The sequence below is a fragment of the Oryctolagus cuniculus genome, chromosome 6 (assembly GCF_051225735.1).
Source record: "Oryctolagus cuniculus isolate XC-2025 breed Fujian yellow rabbit chromosome 6, ASM5122573v1, whole genome shotgun sequence".
Classification (NCBI taxonomy): Eukaryota; Metazoa; Chordata; class Mammalia; order Lagomorpha; family Leporidae; genus Oryctolagus; species Oryctolagus cuniculus.
In genome coordinates this window covers 145,955,361-145,976,508 of record NC_142872.1, presented here as the reverse complement: position 1 = coordinate 145,976,508, position 21,148 = coordinate 145,955,361, and the positions used below count along the sequence as shown (strand labels likewise).

Genomic DNA, 21,148 nt, shown 5'->3' with positions numbered 1-21,148 from the left:
ACATATAATCTGTTTATATATCACATTTCTTTTGCTCATTGTCTTTGACTAGAAAAATCTAATATGTGAGTTATTATCTCCTATAATTATAGTGCAACATGTATAGAATTGAAAGAAATATATTATATTTGCTTGGTAAATGACAGTTTTATCCTTGCAGGTTTTCAATAAACTGCTAAGTCTAGCCAGCACTGCTTCATCTCAGAAGTTCCAGTCACATATGTGGAGTCAGATGTTGGTTTCCACATCTGGGTTTTTGAAATCCATTTCAAATGTCTCTGGCAAAGACATCCAGCCTTTAATAAAGCAGTGGGTGTATCCTTTTCAATAGCAGTTCAGCAAAGCGGGGAAAAGAATAAGAATAGTGTGTAAGGGGAATATGAAGAAGAGGGCTTTGGGGGTGCTAAAAGGAGTATAAACTATTGAATAACCATTAACTACAAATCAGTTCCACTAAGTTACCTACTAATCATTGAGATACACACACCACACATGCATTCTCTCTCTTTCTCTTTCTCTCTACCTCAGTGTGTGTGTTTGTATGCGTGTATAAATTTGGCATATTTTGAGTTACTTTTAGTATGTGAGTGAAGGAACGAGTTTGTTGAGGTCAGTAAGCCTTCAGACAGGCCTGTAGGATTACTTGTAAAATCAGTGATCTGCTGACTTTCACATGTGGTTAGAGTTTGGCACAATTTGAGTGGTATTTGGGAACTTTGAAAGTTCTGAGTTTTCATTTCAAAACACTGTTATATTAATAATCCAGGAGAGTGGTTTTGCTTCTTCCAGGGCACAAATTTCTCAATGTTTCAGAAATTTTGTTTAAGTCTGGGAAAACATTTTTCACAAAAATTTTGGATACTTTGCTACCTGGTTTACAATGAAGTATGCCCTCAGACTCTGTACTGGAGAGAATACAGTAGAAACTTATTAATTCCATAATGAGCATCCTGTTTTATTTAATGTATATTCATTTCAGTATATGAAATTTCCTTTATAATTCTCCAGAGACCAGAGTGGGGTGGTAAAATTTTATGGAAGTTTTGCATTTAACAGAAAACGAAATGTCTTGGAATTGGAAATAAAGCAAGATTATACATCTCCTGGAACTCAGAAATATGTGGTAAGTGTTTTTTTCTCCACACACACAAACTTTTGTGTTGCTGTCTCCCCAGTTTTAATACTGAAAAGGATTGAGATGGGGTTACTGGTGAGAAGTTTCATAAAGAGATTTTGTTTGCAGAGAATGAGTTGGGAAAATACTGAGCATCAGCAGGAACAGGTGGAGATGTCAGGGATCACACACAGGTTTTCCCAGTCCCCCTCATCGGTGGCCCATCTTGCCATTCTTTGTCTCTTGATACACGTTTTGTGTAGATTATTTTATGTCTTCCTACATACCCTTCTGTACACATAAGCATACATATTACTGTTATTCTAGCATGTCTTTGAACAAATTTTTTTTCTTTTAAGGGACCACTTAAAGTGACAGTGCAGGAATTAGACGGATCCTTTAATCATACATTGCAAATAGAAGAAAACAGCCTTAAGCATGATATTCCCTGCCATTCTAAAAGCAGAAGGTAGGTGTTGAATCATACAGTAAACTAAATGTTAAGCTGTAAATTCCACCAATTAAAATACCAAAATAAAATTTTCCTGATATAGAGATATACCTAGTTTTTGAAGTAGAGAACATGTTACCTAGTTTCTTTGCTTCCCCATTTGACTTCAAGTTAGCATTATCAAACAGTCTTTGTTTGCTTTTTGGATGATGTTTTTATCTTTAGAATTAAAGAACATAATAATTAAAATTTAGATTTGAGACTAATGTGGGGAGTATATAGGGGTTTTTGTAGAATGGAAGTTTGGATTTTTAGAGGTAGGAAAATTTCTAAACAAATAGGTTTGTTCTTATTTATCTTGCTGGATTAATATCTGCAGGAAATACTGGAAAAACAGTGTTTAAAGGGAAGGAACTGAAAATGTCATGAAAAGCCCCTGCGTGTTGGTTACTATGTCTGTTTTTCCTTTTTCTGTGTGTCACCATGTGCCTACTGAATATTCTTGACATATCTCAAAGCAAATTGCCACTTCAAAAAGTCCAGCAGTTTGATTTTTATTTAATGTTTTTCCTTTACCACTTATTTAACTCAGCAGCTAGAATGTTCTCAGAATAGTGAAAGATGAGAACGTTTCTGTGTTTTCTGAAGGAACGTGTGGTAATTTCAATGCCTAGGGAGTGGAAATCTTATGGTCATGTTATCTCAGACAGATAAGAATATAAATTTTGAAGACCTTAAAAGAACTTGATTCTGAAATATTCCTGCAATCATGTTACTCTCAGAAAATTCTTAATTCAGATTGAAATTCCTGTTTCTTTTTGTTCCACTCACCTTGGAAAATGGGAACATCTTATAATAACCCCTTCCATAGCATTTCCTCAGTTCTTTTTCCTATAATAATAGTATATCTTTGAATATTCTTCAGTGTGAGAAACACAGGAAGACTGTTCTCTGTTGCTATTTTTATTTGTTCTTCCCCAAGTTTTCATTGTGTTAGCCAGTAGGCATTATGGTATAGGAGTAATTCACGTGGAAATAATTACTTTTCTTTTGTCATCTTAAAGATTATGCATATTAACTAATTCTATATATTAATACTGTTTTTTCCTCCAAAAAGCATTTCACATATTATATATTACTGAACCAGCCCCTTAGTATATCCCCCATTAGACATGTTTAACTGTCCAGACGGTGGTAACACTTTGAACTTAATGTGGTTAAGTTGATAGTCACCTTGATACGGCATAAATAGATGCCATCTCACGTGCAGTTCCTTATAGACCCAGCTTGGTGGTTCTTGAGTGTCTCTTCTTGGAGTTGTCCCTGATTTTATTACCAGTTTCATCTATATCTATTGGAGTATGGGATGCGTTTGTTTTTGTTTTTTGAGCAGGACTCTCTTGATGTTGAAAGTATGGTGAGAAGACTTGGCAAGGAATAGTCAGGCACACTTAACTACCACGGCAGAGAAAAAGAGAAAGGCTAATTGATACTCTCAAGACATTTTATTATTCAGTTTATTTCACATAGGACAGCCTTGCACAGGTTGCATGGTTCAGCATTATTAACTTATTTCAGGCCTGCTTATTTTTCCATGTCAAAAAATATTTCTTTATTAATTGATTTGCATATTTTCTTTATAATATTACAACTACCAGTTTTTAGAAATATGTTTCAAATCAGCATTTAATAATATATTTCTGCTTTTTTATAGCTATGATCTGGAAAAGATTTCAGTGCTTTTACTTTATTCTACCTAGATTCAAAATGGAAAAAAATTTTTTTCAGTTATTACAGTTGATTTCATTGTTCCTTAGCATATATTTCAGTGTTTTGTGGAATTCTTTATTTAAACTTAGCTACTCTTGGTCTCCATTCAGAATTGAAATCTCTTAAGTTTTCAAACTTATCTTTCCTTAAATGTAGGAATAAGAAAAAAAAGATCCCACTGATGAATGGAGAAGAAGTGGACATGGATCTTTCTGCAATGGAGTAAGTTAGTTACCCAAATTTAAAGATAGAATATTTTTGGCGTTTTTCCCACTTGTTAGGCATTTCTAAAAGTGTGTAATTTTCCTTGAAATTGCTGTTTTAGAAACTTACAAGTCAGAGACTGGCACTGTGGCACAGTGGGTTAAGTCACTCCCTGCAAAGCCAGCAGTCCATATAGCTGGTCTAAGTCACGGCTGCTCTGCTTCTCATCCAGCTCCCTGCTAATGTGCCTGGAAAAGCAGTAGAGGATGGTCCAAATCCTTAGGCTGTGTATCCACATGGGAGACCTGAATGAAGCTTCAGGCTCCTGGCTTCAGCCTGGCCCAACCCTGGCCATTGCGTCCATCTAGGGTATGAACCAGCAGATGGACAATCTCTCTCTCTCTCTTTCTGTAATTCTGCCTTTCAAATAAATCTTTTAAAAGAGAAAAAGAAACTTAAAAGTCAATGGAAATTCAGTGCTGAAAAATTTTACCTAAAATCATAACTAATCAAATAGATGAAAGTAAATCTGGCCTCTGAGGATAAATATAAGAAATGTGGTATGGTTGTAGCGGAGGATATAGTCCTGACTATACAGTTGTCTTGATCTCTCTTGATAACTTTTCAACCATTATGTGCACGTGAATTGTTTAGAGATCTTAAAATGCAGCTTCTGATTGAGAACTTCACTATCGGGACCTAATAGTTTGTACTTCTAATGAGCTCCCAGTAATGTTGATTTTCTTTGACTTTGGAACTAGGTTCCAAGTTACTCTGAGACCCTCTGTTTGCAAAATGCAATTTTAAAACCACTGTTATGTATGTTATGTGGTGATATTTATTGATTGACACTGTTTCATTTTAAAATACAGATTGAACATCCCTAAACTGAAATTATAAAATCCTAAATACTCTCAATCCAAAACTTTTTGAATGATAACATTATGCCACAAGTGGAATGTTTCAAACCTGATGTCAAATGACAGGTTGCAGTCAAAATGCAGATGCACTAATGCCTAAATTCCAAAATCAGAACAGAACTGAAGTTTAAACTCTTTACATCACAAGCATGTGGGATAAAGGCTACCAATCTGTATAGTATAACTCATGCGTTCTTATTTTACCCATCTGTCATATGCTTCTGTGTTTTTTAACAGTTGGATACAACCTTTTTTTTAGGTATTTATTTATTTCTATCTACTTGAAAGGCAGAGCAGCAGAGAAAGAGAGAAAGATATTTTCTATCCGCTGGTTTACTCCCCCGATATATGCAGTAGCCAGGACTAGGCCATACCATGCCCATGAACACTATCTGGATCACCCATGTGGGTGGCAGGGGTCCAGGCACTTGAACCATCATCTTCTGCTTCCCAGGATTCATTAGTAGGAAGCTGGATTGGAAGTGAAGTAACAAGACTGAACCTAGCGTACTTGGACATCCCAAGCTGCAGTTACCCTCCTGTGCTGCAGTGCCACCCCCTTGTATTTTTTTTTTTAATCAAACAGCTGTAATTATTTGATAACTTGATTGCCAAGTTTTCACTGCTGTTTATATATGGATTTAATCACTTACCCTTTAATATTAGTGTTAATTTTTCCATAGCAAGTGTCTTGGTATTCTTTTGATGGAAATTTTGACGTAGGCCAGATTATTTTAACTGTACTTTGAGAAGTACGTGAGGTTAAGTTCATTTCATGTTTCTGCATCAAGATTTCAGAACTTGCTATTTGAGAAGATGATCGTGAGTCTAGCACTTTAAAATAGCATTCAGTAGGTAAGTAATCAAATTAACTTAGAAATGTAGATGCTTTCATTTTTTAGTCACAGAATGATTTCCAATGAATTGTGGTGTTTATACCAAAAGTTACTAGGCTGCTCAAGGTTAAATGAAGAAATTCTTCTCATTCTTCTTTTTTACTTCACATAATTTTAAATCAGAATCCCACAAATAATATATATATTTTTTTTATTTGACAAGTAGAGTAATAGTGAGAGAAAGACAGAGAGGAAGGTCTTCCTTCCATTGGTTCACTCCCCAAATGGCCGCTACGACCGGTGCTGCACTGATCTGAAGCCAGGAACCAGGTGCTTCTTCCTGGTCTCCCATGCGGGTGCAGGGCCCAAGCACTTGGGCCATCTTCCACTGCCCTCCCAGGCCACAGCAGAGAGCTGGACTGGAAGAGGAACAACTGGGACTAAAACCCGGTGCCCATATGGGATGCCGGCGCCGCAGGTGGAGGATTAACCAAGTGAACCATGGCGCCAGCCCCAGCAAATAATATTTTGAGATGGACGATGAAGGATTTCATGTCTTTTGTGCAATTATTTTGTTGTCTTTGATCTTTTTCGAAAGATTGATACACATTAGCATTGTGAGAAATTTGAAATATATGAATTAAACATAAAGAGAATTTGTCAGTGTGGTTTAAAAAGGTGAATCTGTAAAACTGTAGGCTATCGTGAATACTATGTTGAAAAGAGAATTTGGTTAACACAAGTTTTGCTTTTTTTCTCTAAACATGGGTGCATCGACCTGCAGAGTTAAATAAAAAAGGAAATTGTATTCTTTTTCAGTGCTGATTCCCCTTTGCTGTGGATAAGGATAGATCCAGATATGTCAGTATTAAGGAAGGTAGAATTTGAGCAGGCTGATTTTATGTGGCAGTATCAACTCCGCTATGAGAGGGATGTTGTTGCTCAGCAGGAATCCATATTGGCCTTGGAAAAATTTCCCACTCCAGCATCTCGGCTTGCACTCACTGACATATTAGAACAAGAGCAGTGTTTCTACCGAGTAAGAATGTCAGCTTGCTTCTGCCTTGCAAAGGTGAGATTGGTTGTCACAAAAAGAAGACAAGATGACTGCTGTAGTTTTTTTTTTTTTCATCTCTAAAAGTTCACTGTAGTCTAAATTTACTTAGTAGTTGGCTCTTAAAAGCTTTTGTCTAATGTTTTTAATGGGACTGATTAAAAAGAAACATGTTTTGACCTAAAAATAGTTCTATAGAAAACTTTATAATTGTTAAATTAAACATCAAATTTTTTAAACCAAAGAGAATTTCTCCATCTTATTAAATTGCCTACCAAATTTTTTAAGGAAAAGGATTTATTTGTTAAGAAATTTGTTGGTATGTCAAGTCAGTTAATTATCTCACTGTGCTAATTATTTTATGTTAGTTTGGATTGAGGAATCAATATTACTAATAAGTAATAATTTAAATGATAGGCTCTATAATTTAACATTCTAGAAAAGTTTAATTTGTTAAGAGAACTAAATATTTTTCTTTAGATGCAAAAAATCTGAAGGTAGAACAAATGAAAACCAGAAAAATGTAGTCAAAAATTTGACCAGAGGCCGGTGCCGCGGCTCACTAGGCTAATCCTCTGCCTTGCGGCGCTAGCACACCAGGTTCTAGTCCCGGTCGGGGCACCGGATTCTGTCCCGGTTGCCCCTCTTCCAAGCCAGCTCTCTGCTGTGGCCAGGGAGTGCAGTGGAGGATGGCCCAAGTACTTGGGCCCTGCACCCCATGGGAGACCAGGAGAAGCACCTGGCTCCTGCCATTGGATCAGCGCGGTGCGCAGGCCGCAGCGCGCCGGCCACAGCGGCCATTGGAGGGTGAACCAACGGGAAAAGGAAGACCTTTCTCTCTGTCTCTCTTTCTCACTGTCCACTCTGCCTGTCAAAAAAAAAAAAAAAAAAAAAAAAAATTTGACCAGAAATAGTGGTTCCAGGTATTTAAAAAGCATTTGATAAAGGTTCATTTCCAGTTAGTGACTCTCCTGCCTTCTTCATTGCTAAATCCATTTGTCCTATATTTCAGTAGATAATGGTTTGTTTAGGTTGGTTTTTTCTTTAATGATAAGTGGTTAGTTGAATAATCAATCATTTGCTAAGAAAGTAATTTCATCAGTTCTGTAAAGATCCTTGTGATAATTGCATGTGAAATCTTAGCAGAACTATTAAATTGTGTAGTATGCTATTTAAAGCTAGTTATGATTTCATTTTCTTCAAGCATGATTTTTATGTACCCTAAAAATATCAATAGCAAGATAACAGTCTTTTGTAAAATATTCTTACAGACTTAGATGGTATCTCTTTGTGTTTGGTCTGTTTTTCAATTAGAGAAGACAGGAAAGCCTCATTTAAAATACATTTTAAATATTAGAATTACATCTGCCTAAGTAGATGCAGACAAATTTACTCTGAATAGAAGCCTTTTCAAACATATTTTCTTAAAAAAAAAGAATCCTGCAATTTCTCACAAAAAAGAATTATAAAGGCACATAAACTTTGAAGAGTAAGTTTGTGTATCTTCTTGACAATGGCAGTAAAAGACTAAGTGGTATTACATTTCTGAAAATTTAAATTGTTGAGCACTTAATCCATTTGTAGCACTGATAATCTTCATAAGGCTGTTTTATTTATTTAAAAGTATATTTACAGTGGTGATGGAAATTGATTTTCTCTTCACAGATTGCAAATTCAATGGTGAGCACATGGACAGGACCACCAGCCATGAAGTCACTGTTTACTAGAATGTTTTGTTGCAAAACTTGTCCAAACATTGTGAAAACAAACAACTTTATGAGCTTTCAAAGTTACTTTCTACAGAAGGTATGGTATACTTTGTAACTTTCTTAGGATTGTTTTATATTACATAAATATATTTATATATTTAAGCTGGAGACATTAGTAGATATTTTTACTTATAAAAAGCTTACATTTGTTTTTGGCTTCTAAAGATTTTCAAAAACTTTTGAGTGTTCATTCATTTTTATCATCTGCGTATGAGTAACTCACTGTCCACCTGAATCCAAAAATTAATGGAAACAGGTCATTTGCCTAATAGGGGGATGGAAGTGTGGGTAAGCTGTTCTGAGAACAATCCTTATAGAATGTGGACAGCAAATCTAAGTAGAGCAATACAGGGTAGAGCTCTAGTTCTAGCCCCAGCTCTACTACACTTTAGGTAGTTTAGACTGGATAAGTTGGCTAACCTTCTAAGCCTCAGTTTATGCAATTGTAAAGAATTATAAAAGATCAAATATATAAAGTTTTTTTTAAGAGTTATTTATTTGAGAGGCAGATTTACTGATAGGCAGAGGCAGAGGCAGAGAGAGAAAGAGAGAGAGAGAGAGAGATCTTCCCTCTGCTGGTTCACTCCTCAAATGGCCACAATGGCTGGAGCTGCACTGATCTGAAGCCAGGAGCCAGGAGCTTCTTCCAGGTCTCCCATGCAAGTGCAGGGACCTAAGCACTTGGGCCATCTTCTACTGCTTTCCCAGGGCATAGCAGAGAGCTGGATTGGAACTGGAGCCTCTGGGACTCGAACTGGCGCCCATATGGGATGTCAGCTCTGCAGGCAGTGGCTTCACCTGCTATGCCACAGTGCTGACCCTTCAATTTTGCCCATTTATTTAATTCAATTTCCATCAGCCATTTGAAATACTGTGCTACCTTGTTCCAGGAAATGAGGACGAAGGCACATGACCTACAGAAACTCTTCCCTTGGTTTCCTTCCTGTCTGTTCTTTCATGTTAAATGCTTTGAAATATGTTTTCAATGGGAGGTGATGGGAAATAGGCTCTGCATATATATGCCAACCCCAGAATAAACCTTTTTCTATTTATTGTTTGATGAACTGTAGTGATAAAAGTTACATTATGCTCTTTTAAAAATTTTTTTGTAGACTATGCCAGTTGCAATGGCTTTATTAAGAGATGTTCATAACCTTTGTCCCAAAGAAGTCTTAACATTTATTTTAGACTTGATCAAATATAATGACAACAGAAAAAACAAGGTAAGGTACTTTTCTCAATATTATGAAACTACACAGTTACATGAAATATTTAGTTTGCAAAATTATTGAATTCATGATACTTGAACTTTCTTGAGATAGAATCATACAAAGGTAATTTAATAGAATAACCAGTGAGTGGAAAAAGGGTTTTTTTTGGTTTGTTTAGGATTTAGTTCTCTTTTATTTTATTTTTTTTTTTTAATTTAAGGTAAACAGATTTCATGTAATTCATATATACAGATTAGGAACAGTGATACTTTCCACCCTACCCTTCCTCCCACCCATCCTGCCACTCTTTCTCTTCTGTCCTCTTATTCCCTCTTAATTTTTATGATGATTTTCTTTGGGTTTATTTTATACTCATAGGATTAGCCCTACACTAAGAGCTCAGCAGATAGAAGAAAACACTTACTCCTATATGTTACAGTTTTGGTACTCTGTTACCACAGATCAGAGAAAACATGTGGTATTTGTGTTTTGGGGACTGGCTTATTTCACTAAGTATAATGGTTTCCAGTTGCACCCATTTTGTTGGAAAAGGCAGGATTTCATTTTTTATGGCTGAGTAGTATTCCATACTTCATTATATACCACAGTTTCTTTATCCATTCATCACTGATGATCATCTGGGTTGATTCTGTATCATAGCTATTGTGAATTGCGCTGCAGTAGCATGGAGGTGCAGATAACTCCTATGCTCATTTCATTTTGTTTTTGTGGATTACCAGCAGTGGGATTGCTGGGTCATATGGTGTATCTATTTTCACTTTTTCCATCCTTTGACTTTCAGTCTGCATGTATCTTTGTTGATGAGATGTATTTCTTGTAGGCTGCAAATAGATGGGTCTTGCTTTTTTCAATCCATTCAGGCAGTATATATCTTTTAACTGGAGAGTTGAGGCCAGAGTGCTGTTTAGGACATCTGCCATTCTATGGGTCTGCTGTGTATCTCGCTTCCCATGTTGGATTATTCTCTCCCTTTTTTATTCTATCAGCTAGTATTTGCAGACACTATTCTTGTTTATGTGCTCCCTTTGGCACTTAGTCCTATCATTATGATCAATTGTGAACAGAAATTGATCACCTCGACTAGTGAGATGGCATTGGTACATGTCACCTTGATAGGATTGAATTGGAATCCCCTGGTATGTTTCTAACTCTACTGTTTGAGGTAAGTCAGCTTGAGCATGTCCTGAATTGCACATCTCTTCCCTCTCTTATTCCCACTCTTACATTTAACAGCAATCACTTTTCAGTCAAGTTTCAACACTCGAGAATAACTGTGTATTGATTACAGTATTCAACCAAAAGTATTAAGTAGAACAAACAAAAAAAATACTAAGAGGATAACGTATTAAGTTGTTCATCAACAGTCAGGGCAAGGGCTGATCAAGTCACCGTTTCTCATAGTGTTAATTTCACTTTAACAGGTTTCCTTTTTGGTGCTCAGTTAGTTGTCACTGATCAGGGAGAACATAAGGTATTTGTCCCTTTGGGACTGGCTTATTTCACTCAGCATAATGCTTTCCAGATTCCTAAGAGGGATCACTTTTCAGTTAAAATTTAAACACCTAAGAATAATTGTGTGTTAATTACAGAGTTCAACCAATAGTACTAGAACAAATAAAAATACTAAAAGGGATAAAGTATTACATTGTACATCAACAGTCAGGACAAGGGCTGATCAAGTCACTGTTTCTCATAGTGTCAATTTCACTTCAACAAGTTTCCCCTTTGCTGCTCAGTTAGTTGTCCCAGATCAGGAGAACATATGATATTTGTCCCTTTGGGACTGGCTTAATTCACTCAGCAAGATGTTTTCCAAATTTCTCCATCTTGTTGCAAATGACCGGGTTTCATTGCTTTTGACTGCTGTATAGTATTCTATAGAGTACATGTCCCATAATTTCTTTATCCAGTCTACTGTTGATGGGCATTTGCGTTGGTTCCAGGTCTTGGCTATTGTGATTTGAGCTGCAATAAACATTAGGGTGCAGACAGCTTTTTTGTTTGTCAATTTCATTTCCTTTGGGTAAATTCCAAGGAGTGGGATAGCTGGGTTGAATAGTAGGGTTATATTCAGGTTTCTGAGGAATCTCCAGACTGACTTCCATAGTGGCTTAACCAGTTTGCATTCAACCAACAGTGGGTTAGTGTCCCTTTTTCCCCACATCCTCTCCAGCATCTATAGTTGGTAGATTTCTGAATGTGAGCCATTCTAACCAGGAGAGGTAAAACCTCATTGTGGTTTTGATTTGCATTTCCCTGATTGCTAGTGATCTTGAACATTTTTTCATGTGCCTGTTGGCCATTTGGATTTCCTCCTTTGAAAAATGTCTGTTGAGGTCCTTGGCCCATCTCTTCAGTGGGTTGTTTGTTTTGATGTTGTGGAGTGTCTTGATTTCTTTGTTGATTCTTATTATCAACCCTTTATCTGTTGCATAGTTTGCAAATATTTTTCCCCATTCTGTCGGTTGTCTCTTCACTTTCCTGACTGTTTCCTTTGCAATACAGAAACTTCTCAATTTGATGCAATCCCAAATAATAATTTTGGTTTTGACTGCCTGTGCTTCTGGGGTCTTTTCCAAGAAGTCTTTGCCGGTACCTATATCTTGCAGGGATTTTCCAGTGCTCTCTAGTAATTTGATAGTGTCAGGTCGTAGATTTAAGTCTTTAATCCATGTTGAGTGGACTTTTGTGTAAGGTGAAAGGTAGGGGTCTTGCTTCATGATTCTGCACGTAGAAATCCAATTTTCCCAGCACCGTTTATTGAATAGACTGTCCTTACTCCAGGGATTGGTTTTGGATCCTTGATCAAATATGAGTTGGCTGTAGATGTTTGGGTTGATTTCTGGTGTTTCAATTCTGTTCCATTGGTCTATCCATCTGTTTCTGTACCAGTACCATGCTGTTTTGATAACAACTGCCCTGTAGTATGTCCTGAAATCTGGTATTGTGATGCCTCTGGCTTTGTTTTTGTTGTACAAGATTGCTTTAGCTATTCGAGGACTCCTGTGTCTTCATATGAATTTCAGCATCATTTTTTCTAGATCTGAGAAGAAGGTCTTCGGTATCTTGATTGGTATCTCATTGAATGTATAAATTGCTTTTGGGAGAATGGACATTTTGATGATATTGATTCTTCCAATCCATGAGCATGGAAGATTTTTCCATTTTTTGGTATCCTCTTCTATTTCTTTCTTTAAGATTTTGTAATTCTCCTTGTAGAGATCGTTAACATCCTTGGTTAAGTTTATTCCAAGGTATTTGATTGTTTTTGTAGCTATTGTGAATGGGATTGATCTTAGAAGTTCTTTCTCAGCCATGGTATTGCCTGTGTATTCAAAGGCTGTTGACTTTTGTGCATTGATTTTATATCCTGCTACTTTGCCAAACTCTTCTATGAGTTCCAAGAGTCTCTTAGTAGAATTCTTTGGATCCCCTAAATAAAGAATCATATCATCTGCAAAGAGGGATAGTTTGAGTTCTTCCTTCCCAATTTGTATCCCTTTAATTTCTTTTTCTTGCCTAATAGCTCTGGCTAGAACCTCCAGAACTATATTGAATAGCAGTGGTGAGAGTGGGCATCTCTGTCTGGTACCAGATCTCAGTGGAAATGCTTCCAACTTTTCCCCTTTGAATAGGATGTTGGCCGTGGTTTTTTCATAAATTGCTTTGATTGTATTGAGGAATGTTCCTTCCATACCCAATTTGCTTAGAGTTTTCATCATGAACGGGTGTTGTATTTTATCAAATGCTTTCTCTGCGTCTATTGAGATAATCATATGGTTTTTCTTCTGCAGTCTGTTAATGTGGTGTATCACATTGATTGTTTTGCGCACATTGAACCATCCCTGCATACCAGGGATAAATCCCACTTGGTTTGGATGGATGATCTTTCTGATGTGTTGTTGCATTCTATTGGCCAGAATTTTATTGAGGATTTTTGTATCTATGTTCATCAGGGATATTGGTCTGTAATTCTCTTTTTTTTTTTTTTTTTTTTTGACAGGCAGAGTGGACAGTTAGAGAGAGAGAGAGAGACAGAGAGAAAGGTCTTCCTTTGCTGTTGGTTCACCCTCCAATGGCCGCCGTGGCTGGTGCGGTGCAGCTGGCGCACCGCGCTGATCCGATGGCAGGAGCCAGGTGCTTCTCCTGGTCTCCCATGGGGTGCAGGGCCCAAGGACTTGGGCCATCCTCCACTGCACTCCCTGGCCACAGCAGAGAGCTGGCCTGGAAGAGGGGCAACCGGGACAGAATCCGGCACCCCGACCAGGACTAGAACCCGGTGTGCCGGCGCCTCAGGCAGAAGATTAGCCTAGTGAGCCGTGGTCCGGCCTGTAATTCTCTTTCAATTTTGCATCTTTTTCCGGCTTAGGAATTAATGTGATGCTTACTTCATAGAAAGAATTTAGGAGGATTCCCTCTTTTTCGATTGTTCTGAATAGTTTGAGAAGAATTGGAGGTGGTTCTTCTTTAAATGTCTGGTAGAATTCAGCAGTGAATCTGTCTGGTCCTGGGCTTTTCTTTGTTGGGGGGGCCTTTATTACTGTATCAATTTCTGTCTCAGTTATGGGTCTGTTTAGGTTTTCTATGTCTTCCTGGTTCAATTTAGGTAGGTTGCATGTGTCCAGGAATCTATCCATTTCTGATAGGTTTCCCTGTTTGCTGGCATACAGGTCCTTGTAGTAATTTCTGATGATTCTTTTTATTTCTGTGGTGTCTGTTGTTATGTTTCCTTTTTCATCTCTGATTTTATTGATTTGGGTCTTTTCTCTTCTTTTTTTAGTTAGTTGGGCCAAGGGGGTGTCAATTTTGTTTATTTTTTCAAAAACCAGCTCCTCATTTGGCTGATTTTTTGTAATTTTTTTTTTATTCAATCCTGTTGATTTCTTCTCTGATTTTAATTATTTCTCTTCTCCTACTAGATTTGGGTCTGGTTTGCTGCAGATTTTCTAGATCCTTGAGATGCAGTGAAAGCTCATCTATTTGGTACCTTTCCAATTTCTTGATGTAGGCACCTATTGATATAACCTTTCCTCTTAACACTGCTTTTGCTGTATCCCATAAGTTTTGGTATGTTGTGCTGTTATCCTCATTTACTTCCAGAAAATTTTTGATTTCTCTTTTGATTTCTTCTATGACCCATTGTTCATTCAGGATCATGTTGTTCAATCTCCATGCATTTGCATATGCTTTAGGGATTCCTGAGTTGCTAATTTCCAACTTCATTCCTTTATGGTCTGAGAAGCTGCATGGTATGATTTTGAATCTTTTCAATTTGCTGAGACTTGCTTTATGGCCTAGTATGTGGTCAATCCTAGAGAAGGTTCCATGTACTGCTGAGAAGAATGTAAATGCTTTCTGTGTAGGATGAAAAGTTCTATAGATATCTGTTAGATCCATTTGGGCTATAGTGTCGTTTGACAACTTTCACATTCTTTTGTAAGATTCATCTTGGGAATATATAAGTCTCTCTTAAAAAGATAAATACTGAACCAATCAGAAGACACTGACAGGATAATATAGTTCTTTCCGTTATAGTTTAATGGAAAATTAAATTGGTCATTGGAATCCTTTTATTCCAGTAGAAAAGTTTATTTTGATTCTTGGATATAATTATAAGGAATACTGAGTTACTCAGAATCTTTGTGCTGATTGCTTCTCAGTTTAGACATTTTCTCACGAAGTTGCTGCTGATATGTGGGGCTGTTAAACCAAATGCATGAGACCAAGAAATCTCTGAAATAAAAGGATTAATTGAGCTATTAAAAATGGGAGCCAGACAGAGGACTAGGTCCTGGAACAAATAGCCCCATCAGCAAAGTGACAGTTTGAAAATGTCCCTATAGTGTCTGTTTTTTAAGTTGGTTCTATGTTTATATATTACAAAGTAGAGCATTGAATACTGATGTTAAGTTCTGTGTTAGCAGCAAGATATGTGGCCCTGCTATCTCTTTATATAGGATCTGACTAGGTTACCATAAGAGTACCTAGGAAGTAAATATTTGTTCAGTTAAAAAATGTGTCACTGATTAGTCGATTTCTTTTACTCTTACTTTCCAAGGTATGACTCCATACAAGGGACAGAGCTGAATATATTTACTGGAGAAGTTGCTTACCTTTTCAGATAATAAAAGTATACTTCAGATTGTATTTCAGATTAATACTTTAAATTATTAAAATATATGTAATATAATATATGTTCGATATATTTCAAATTAATTATTTCTTGCCTTAGTTTTCAGATAATTATTACCGTGCAGAAATGATTGATGCCCTGGCCAACTCTGTTACTCCTGCAGTTAGTGTGAATAATGAGGTTAGAACTTTGGATAACCTCAATCCTGATGTGAGACTCATTCTTGAAGAAATCACTAGGTTTCTGAATATGGAAAAACTTCTCCCAAGTTATAGACATACCATCACTGTCAGGTATGATTAAATTCTTTACTTTTTAGGACTATCTAGGAGTTGGTGTTTTGGTGGAACAGGTAAAACTGCCACCTGCAACACAGGCCGGCATCCCATTTGGATGCCGGTTTGTATCCTGGCTGCTCCGCTTCTGATCCAGCTCCCTGCTAGTGGCCTGGGAAAAGCAGCAGAAGACAGCTCAAGTGTTTGGACCCATGCACCCACATGGGAGACCCTAATGAAGCTCCTGACTTTGACCTGACCCAGCAGTGGCTATTGAGGCCTTCTGGGGAGTGAATCAGCGCATGGAAGATCTCTCCCTTTATCTCTAGCTCTGACTTTCAAAATAAATTATTTTCATTACTATTAAAGAAATCTGTTCTCATTATAGCAAATTAAGAAATGTAGTAAAGTAAAAGGAAAAAATTAAAAATCTCTGATTCTGTCACCCACAGATATTGTCATATTCGGAGAGTGTTCCTCTAAATTTTTTTCCCTCTATAACTATATATAACTATATAAATTTTTAATTTCTTGAGATGAAATTATATATAGTTTTTATTCTGTTTGTATCAGAAGCATTTTCTCGTGTCAGAAATTCTTCATCTGGGTTGTTTTTATGTCTAGATAGCCTTTTATTCTATGGGCTATAATATAAAATCTTCTATTTCTAATCTTTTAAGATGACTTTTTCCTTTTTTTTTTTTTTCTAAAGATATTACTTATTTGAAAGAAAGGTTTACAGAGATAGGTCTTCCAACTACTGGTTCACTCCCCAAATGGCTACAATTGACTGGAGCTGAAACAGGCTGAAGCCAGGAGCCAAGAACGTGGGTGGTGCAGGCCCAAGCACTTGGGAAGTCTTCTGTTGATTTTCCTGGCACACTAGCAGGGAGCTGGTCTGGAAATTTGTTTAGCTGGCACTCCAACCGGCACATGGGATGCTGGCATTGCAGGCGGCAGCCCAGCCCACTGCACCACAACTCTATTCACTTTTTCACTTCTGTCAGTTTCTTTGAATATGGCTGTCAAAATTTTTTATTTTTTTAGGAGTTTGCAAAAAGTTGATTATTGATTCAAATATCTTAAATACTTTTAAGATTCTATATGTATCTTGGTAAATTTTTTATGCTAAATACTTTTTTCTAAAGAATGTTCCTGTTATAAGTAAAATGATACTTGAAATTTCTTGAAACTTTGAGTTTTCAAATACATTTTGAAGATTATTTTCTTTTAATAGGTTTTAGTGTAATAATTTTGAATTTAAAAAATTGAGACAGAGTGAGAGAGAGGATCAGAGAGCATTCATATTCAGTGGTATGTTCTGGAAATGAATGCAACCACTTGAGCTGGGTCAGGAGCCAGTGAGTGACTCAATCTGGGTCTCTCCCATGTAGGTGACAAGAGCCCAGTTACTTGAGCCATCACGTTCTGCCTCCCCTGGTCTGCATTGACAGGAAGCTGGAATGAGGAGCTGGAGGTGGAGCTCAAACCCAGGCAGGCATCTTAACGAGTGTTTTCACAGCTAGGCAACATGTCGTCCCATAATTTTGAATTTTTCTCATCATTACAGAAATTCAATTTACAGACTTGAAGGTTGATTCCAGTCACTTCAGTTTTTAAATTTACTGCTACAATTGAGTTTGATACCTATGAAACAAATTTGATTCATAATATCTTAATGAAAGCAGTTAATGTGTTTTTCCCCCCCTAGTTGTTTGAGAGCCATACGGGTGCTTCAGAAGAATGGACATGTGCCAAGTGATCCAGCTCTTTTTAAATCTTATGCTGAATATGGCCACTTTGTGGATATTAGGATAGCAGCTTTAGAAGCAGTTGTTGATTATACTAAAGGTAATGCATTAGAAAAAGATACTCTATCATTTTAGAAAGAAATTTTGCCTTCTAAAGTCAGTCTTGGTTATTAAGATTTTCATGTAAGTATAATACAGATATTTACTTTGTGAGAAATCAGTGTATCATTTGATAGCTTTAATTGCATGTTATTTTAAGAAACCAGATGATGTTTGGGAAATTTCTATGAAGGATTCAATAAAGCATCTTTTACCTATCTAAAAATTTTTATCTGTGAAAGAAAAGCAAGAGACATAAATAGTAGGGGAATTAGGCAAGACTTTGTTAACTTGAAAAACATAAGAGAATAATATGCATTAAAAACAATCTCAGAAATTTAAGGGATAGAAGTGCTAAAAAAATGTCATGAAGAATAGAGCTGTATGAAGGAAAGCAGTCATTCAACAAATAGTAGGATAGTTTGGAAGGACATGATAAACTGACCTAAGTAAGATCTGGACAAAATTTACAATTTTTTAAAAGGTTATTTATTTATTTGAAAGGCAGAGTTGCAGAGAGAGAGCGAGAGACAAAGACAGATTTCCACCTGCTGGTTCACTCCCCAAGTGGCCACAATAGCTAACACTTAGCCAGGACGAAGCCAGGAGCCAGGGTCTTCATCCAGGTCTCCCATGTGGGTAGCAGAGGTCCAAGCACTTGGGCAGTCTTCTGCTGCTTTCCCAGGCACATTGCCAGGGAGCTGGATCAGAAGTGGAGCAGCTGAGACACAAACTGGCATCCATATGGAATGCTGGCATAGCAGGTGGTGACTTTACTAGCTATGCTGATCCCCAGTTAAGGAAAAAATTTGTTTTAGAGCCAGTTTATTGTACAGTGTGAAAGGGTAATGTGACCTCTGAGTCATTCAGAATTTCAAGAGTCAAAAGACAAAGAACAATTGGCTATCACATTTTTAGGAAACATTATGATCTAAGATTTTCACTTCACCAAATTGTGACTCACATAGCTTCGGAGAATTAGAATTACATCTTTTCTTGGAACAGTCTTAAGGATAAACTACCAGTAATAATTTTCAGCTGACTTGGATGTAAATCAGAAAACTCAAGGTTAGGGAAGGTATGAAAGGAAATAACTATTGATCAGTAAGTATGCTTATAAACAGCTTAAATATTCATTAAACAGGTAGTAAAATTTAATGTATAGTTCGAAGATAATCTTTTAAAATAATAGGTAATTAGAGGAAATGTGTAAATATAATCTATATATAACATTCCCATATACAGCATTGAGGTATAGAAAGGGTAAAGAAGTTACGGTATGCTAGACTTGTCTAACTGTGGAAAGAGAGGGAAGGGTCAAAGGAAGTTCTTTAGTAGAAGTTGGTTCATTTTTAAGTGTTAAAATAGAGCAAAATATGCACACATTTTTGTGATTTTTGTAAATTTTAATAGAAATACTTGTTTTTTGTCTGAAAGTAAAGAATAATAACAATATAATGTATATATTTCACATGTCCTAAACTCAGAAAGTATTGTCAATTATTCCATTTTGTTGAGGGAGAAAATATCCTTTCATTTAAGAAATTATGGAAATAACGATGTTTTTTGCTGTTAGATAACTTTCTGTGCAAGAAAAAAAATGTATTCCTTTTATTATTTCTGTTTTGACATTTTACCATTGTGTGTTATTATTTCCAACAACCTTCCTTATGATGTATGAATGATCTTCATTATATCATAAATAATAGAGTATGTCATGAATTAGTACTACCTGGAATGAAAATTTAAGAAACCGCCAATGTAGTTTCCAAAGAATGCTAAACTAAATATGATTCTTAAATTTGAGTTTAAAAAAGAATGATCTAATTAGAAAGTGGAATATATAAAAAATAGAAAAAACAATCTGAAAACAAAACTTGTCGAATTGTAAAAGCAAAACTTGTTGAAAAGGTGAATGAAAATCTCTAATGAGTCATTTTATGTCAGCTATGTTCATGACACTATTTTTGTATTACCTTTATATTATGCTGAAAAGTTAAGGCTGCTCTTTAAAATATTTATTTATTTATTTACTTACCTACTTAATTTATTTGAAAGTCAGAGTTAGAGAGGTGAGACAGAGAGAAAAAGAAAGAGATCTTCCATCTGCTTGTTCACTTCCCAAATGGCCACAAATGACCAGGGCCAGCCACGGCAGAAACCAAGAGCCAGGTGCTTCATCCAGTTTTACCACTTTGGTGGCTGGGGTCCAACCACTTGGGGCCATCCTTTGCTGCTTTCTCAGGCCATTAGAGAGAGCTGGATCAAAAGTGGAGCAACCTGGACACAGACAGATGTCTGTGTGGAATATTGGCATCACAAGTGGTGGCTTAACCTGCTATGTCAGGTTAGTCATGGCCCCAAGACTAAATGGAAGAAAACATTTGGGCAGGAGCAGTTGTCCTTGCTACATACCATGGTTGAGATACCATTGGGAATCAAGCTTCTATAATTTAAGCATGTAGAAACAATTTTATTTAGATTAATTTTGTTTAATATCTAATTTAAGGTTCTTAAAATATGGTGATTTTCTCTGCTATGTTTGCCATGTGTTTGCTTTTAATAAAAAATGTACACTTAGTGCTATTTTATATCTTGGGTACACAAAACATTATACTTAGAAAAGTTACAAAGTAGCCCATTGCATAAAAATTGCAAGAAAACGTAAGACCTCGCCTATAGTCTTCAACTATGATTAGAAATCCAGAAAATACAGAGTCCTAATATTAAGTGTAAACTCTGCCTGTCACTTGTTAAAATTAACTAGAACTTTTTTTTTTTTTTTCTTTAAAGTGGACAGGAGTTATGAAGAACTGCAATGGCTACTTAATATGATTCAGACCGATCCTGTACCCTATGTAAGGTTAGTTTACGTGCCATCATATTTTACTATTATAAATCCTGAAATGATTTGAATAGCTTGTACATGGAACAATTGCTTATGACTTTTTAAATTTTTATATAAAAAATATTGTGCATATTTATGGGCTTGAGTTTCACATTTCCAAATATGGGAATATATTATACTTTTTGTTTTAACTTTTATTTAGTAAATATAAATTTCCAAAGTACAGTTTATGGATTACAACAGCTTTCTCCACCCGTAACTTCCCTCCCACTCGCACTCCTCCCATCTCCCACTCCCTCTCCCATTCCATTCACATCAAGATTCATTTTCAATTCTCTTTATATACAGAAGATCGATTTAGTATATATTAAGTAAAGATTTCATCAATTTGCACCCACACAGAAACACAAAGTGTAAAATACTGTTTCAGTACTAGTTATAGCATTACTTCACATTGGACAACACATTAAGGACAGAGATCCTACATGAGGAGTAAGTACACAGTGACACCTGTTGTTGACTTAACAAATTGACACTCTTGTTTATGGTGTCAGTAATCTCCCTAGACTCCAGTCATGAGTTGCCAAGGCTATGGAAGCCTTTTGAGTTTGCTGACTTCGATCTTATTCCGACAGGGTCATAGTTAAAGTGGAAGTTCTCTCCTCCCTTCAGAGAAAGGTACCTCCTTCTTT

General features: G+C 36.4%; 1 protein-coding gene across 11 annotated transcripts in view; it reads left to right on the top strand.

The window, feature by feature from the left end:
* The window catches only part of TAF2 (TATA-box binding protein associated factor 2), a 136,293-nt gene that overhangs the window by 54,857 nt on the left and 60,288 nt on the right, over positions 1 to 21,148 (top strand). For 10 of the 11 annotated variants that reach the window (XR_016235916.1, XR_007918706.3, XR_007918709.3 and 7 more), the window contains 10 exons: positions 161 to 315; positions 1,009 to 1,123; positions 1,474 to 1,583; positions 3,492 to 3,557; positions 6,115 to 6,367; positions 8,015 to 8,155; positions 9,231 to 9,341; positions 15,583 to 15,776; positions 17,470 to 17,609; positions 20,402 to 20,471. Coding sequence is in view for 5 of the 11 variants with exons in the window: in XM_051844012.3 (XP_051699972.1) it covers positions 161 to 315; positions 1,009 to 1,123; positions 1,474 to 1,583; positions 3,492 to 3,557; positions 6,115 to 6,367; positions 8,015 to 8,155; positions 9,231 to 9,341; positions 15,583 to 15,776; positions 17,470 to 17,609; positions 20,402 to 20,471 (1,355 nt within the window). In the remaining 6 variants the exon portion in view is untranslated. The remainder of the gene's footprint in view (positions 1 to 160; positions 316 to 1,008; positions 1,124 to 1,473; positions 1,584 to 3,491; positions 3,558 to 6,114; positions 6,368 to 8,014; positions 8,156 to 9,230; positions 9,342 to 15,582; positions 15,777 to 17,469; positions 17,610 to 20,401; positions 20,472 to 21,148) is intronic. The other variant, XR_016235917.1, reaches the window with a different exon arrangement.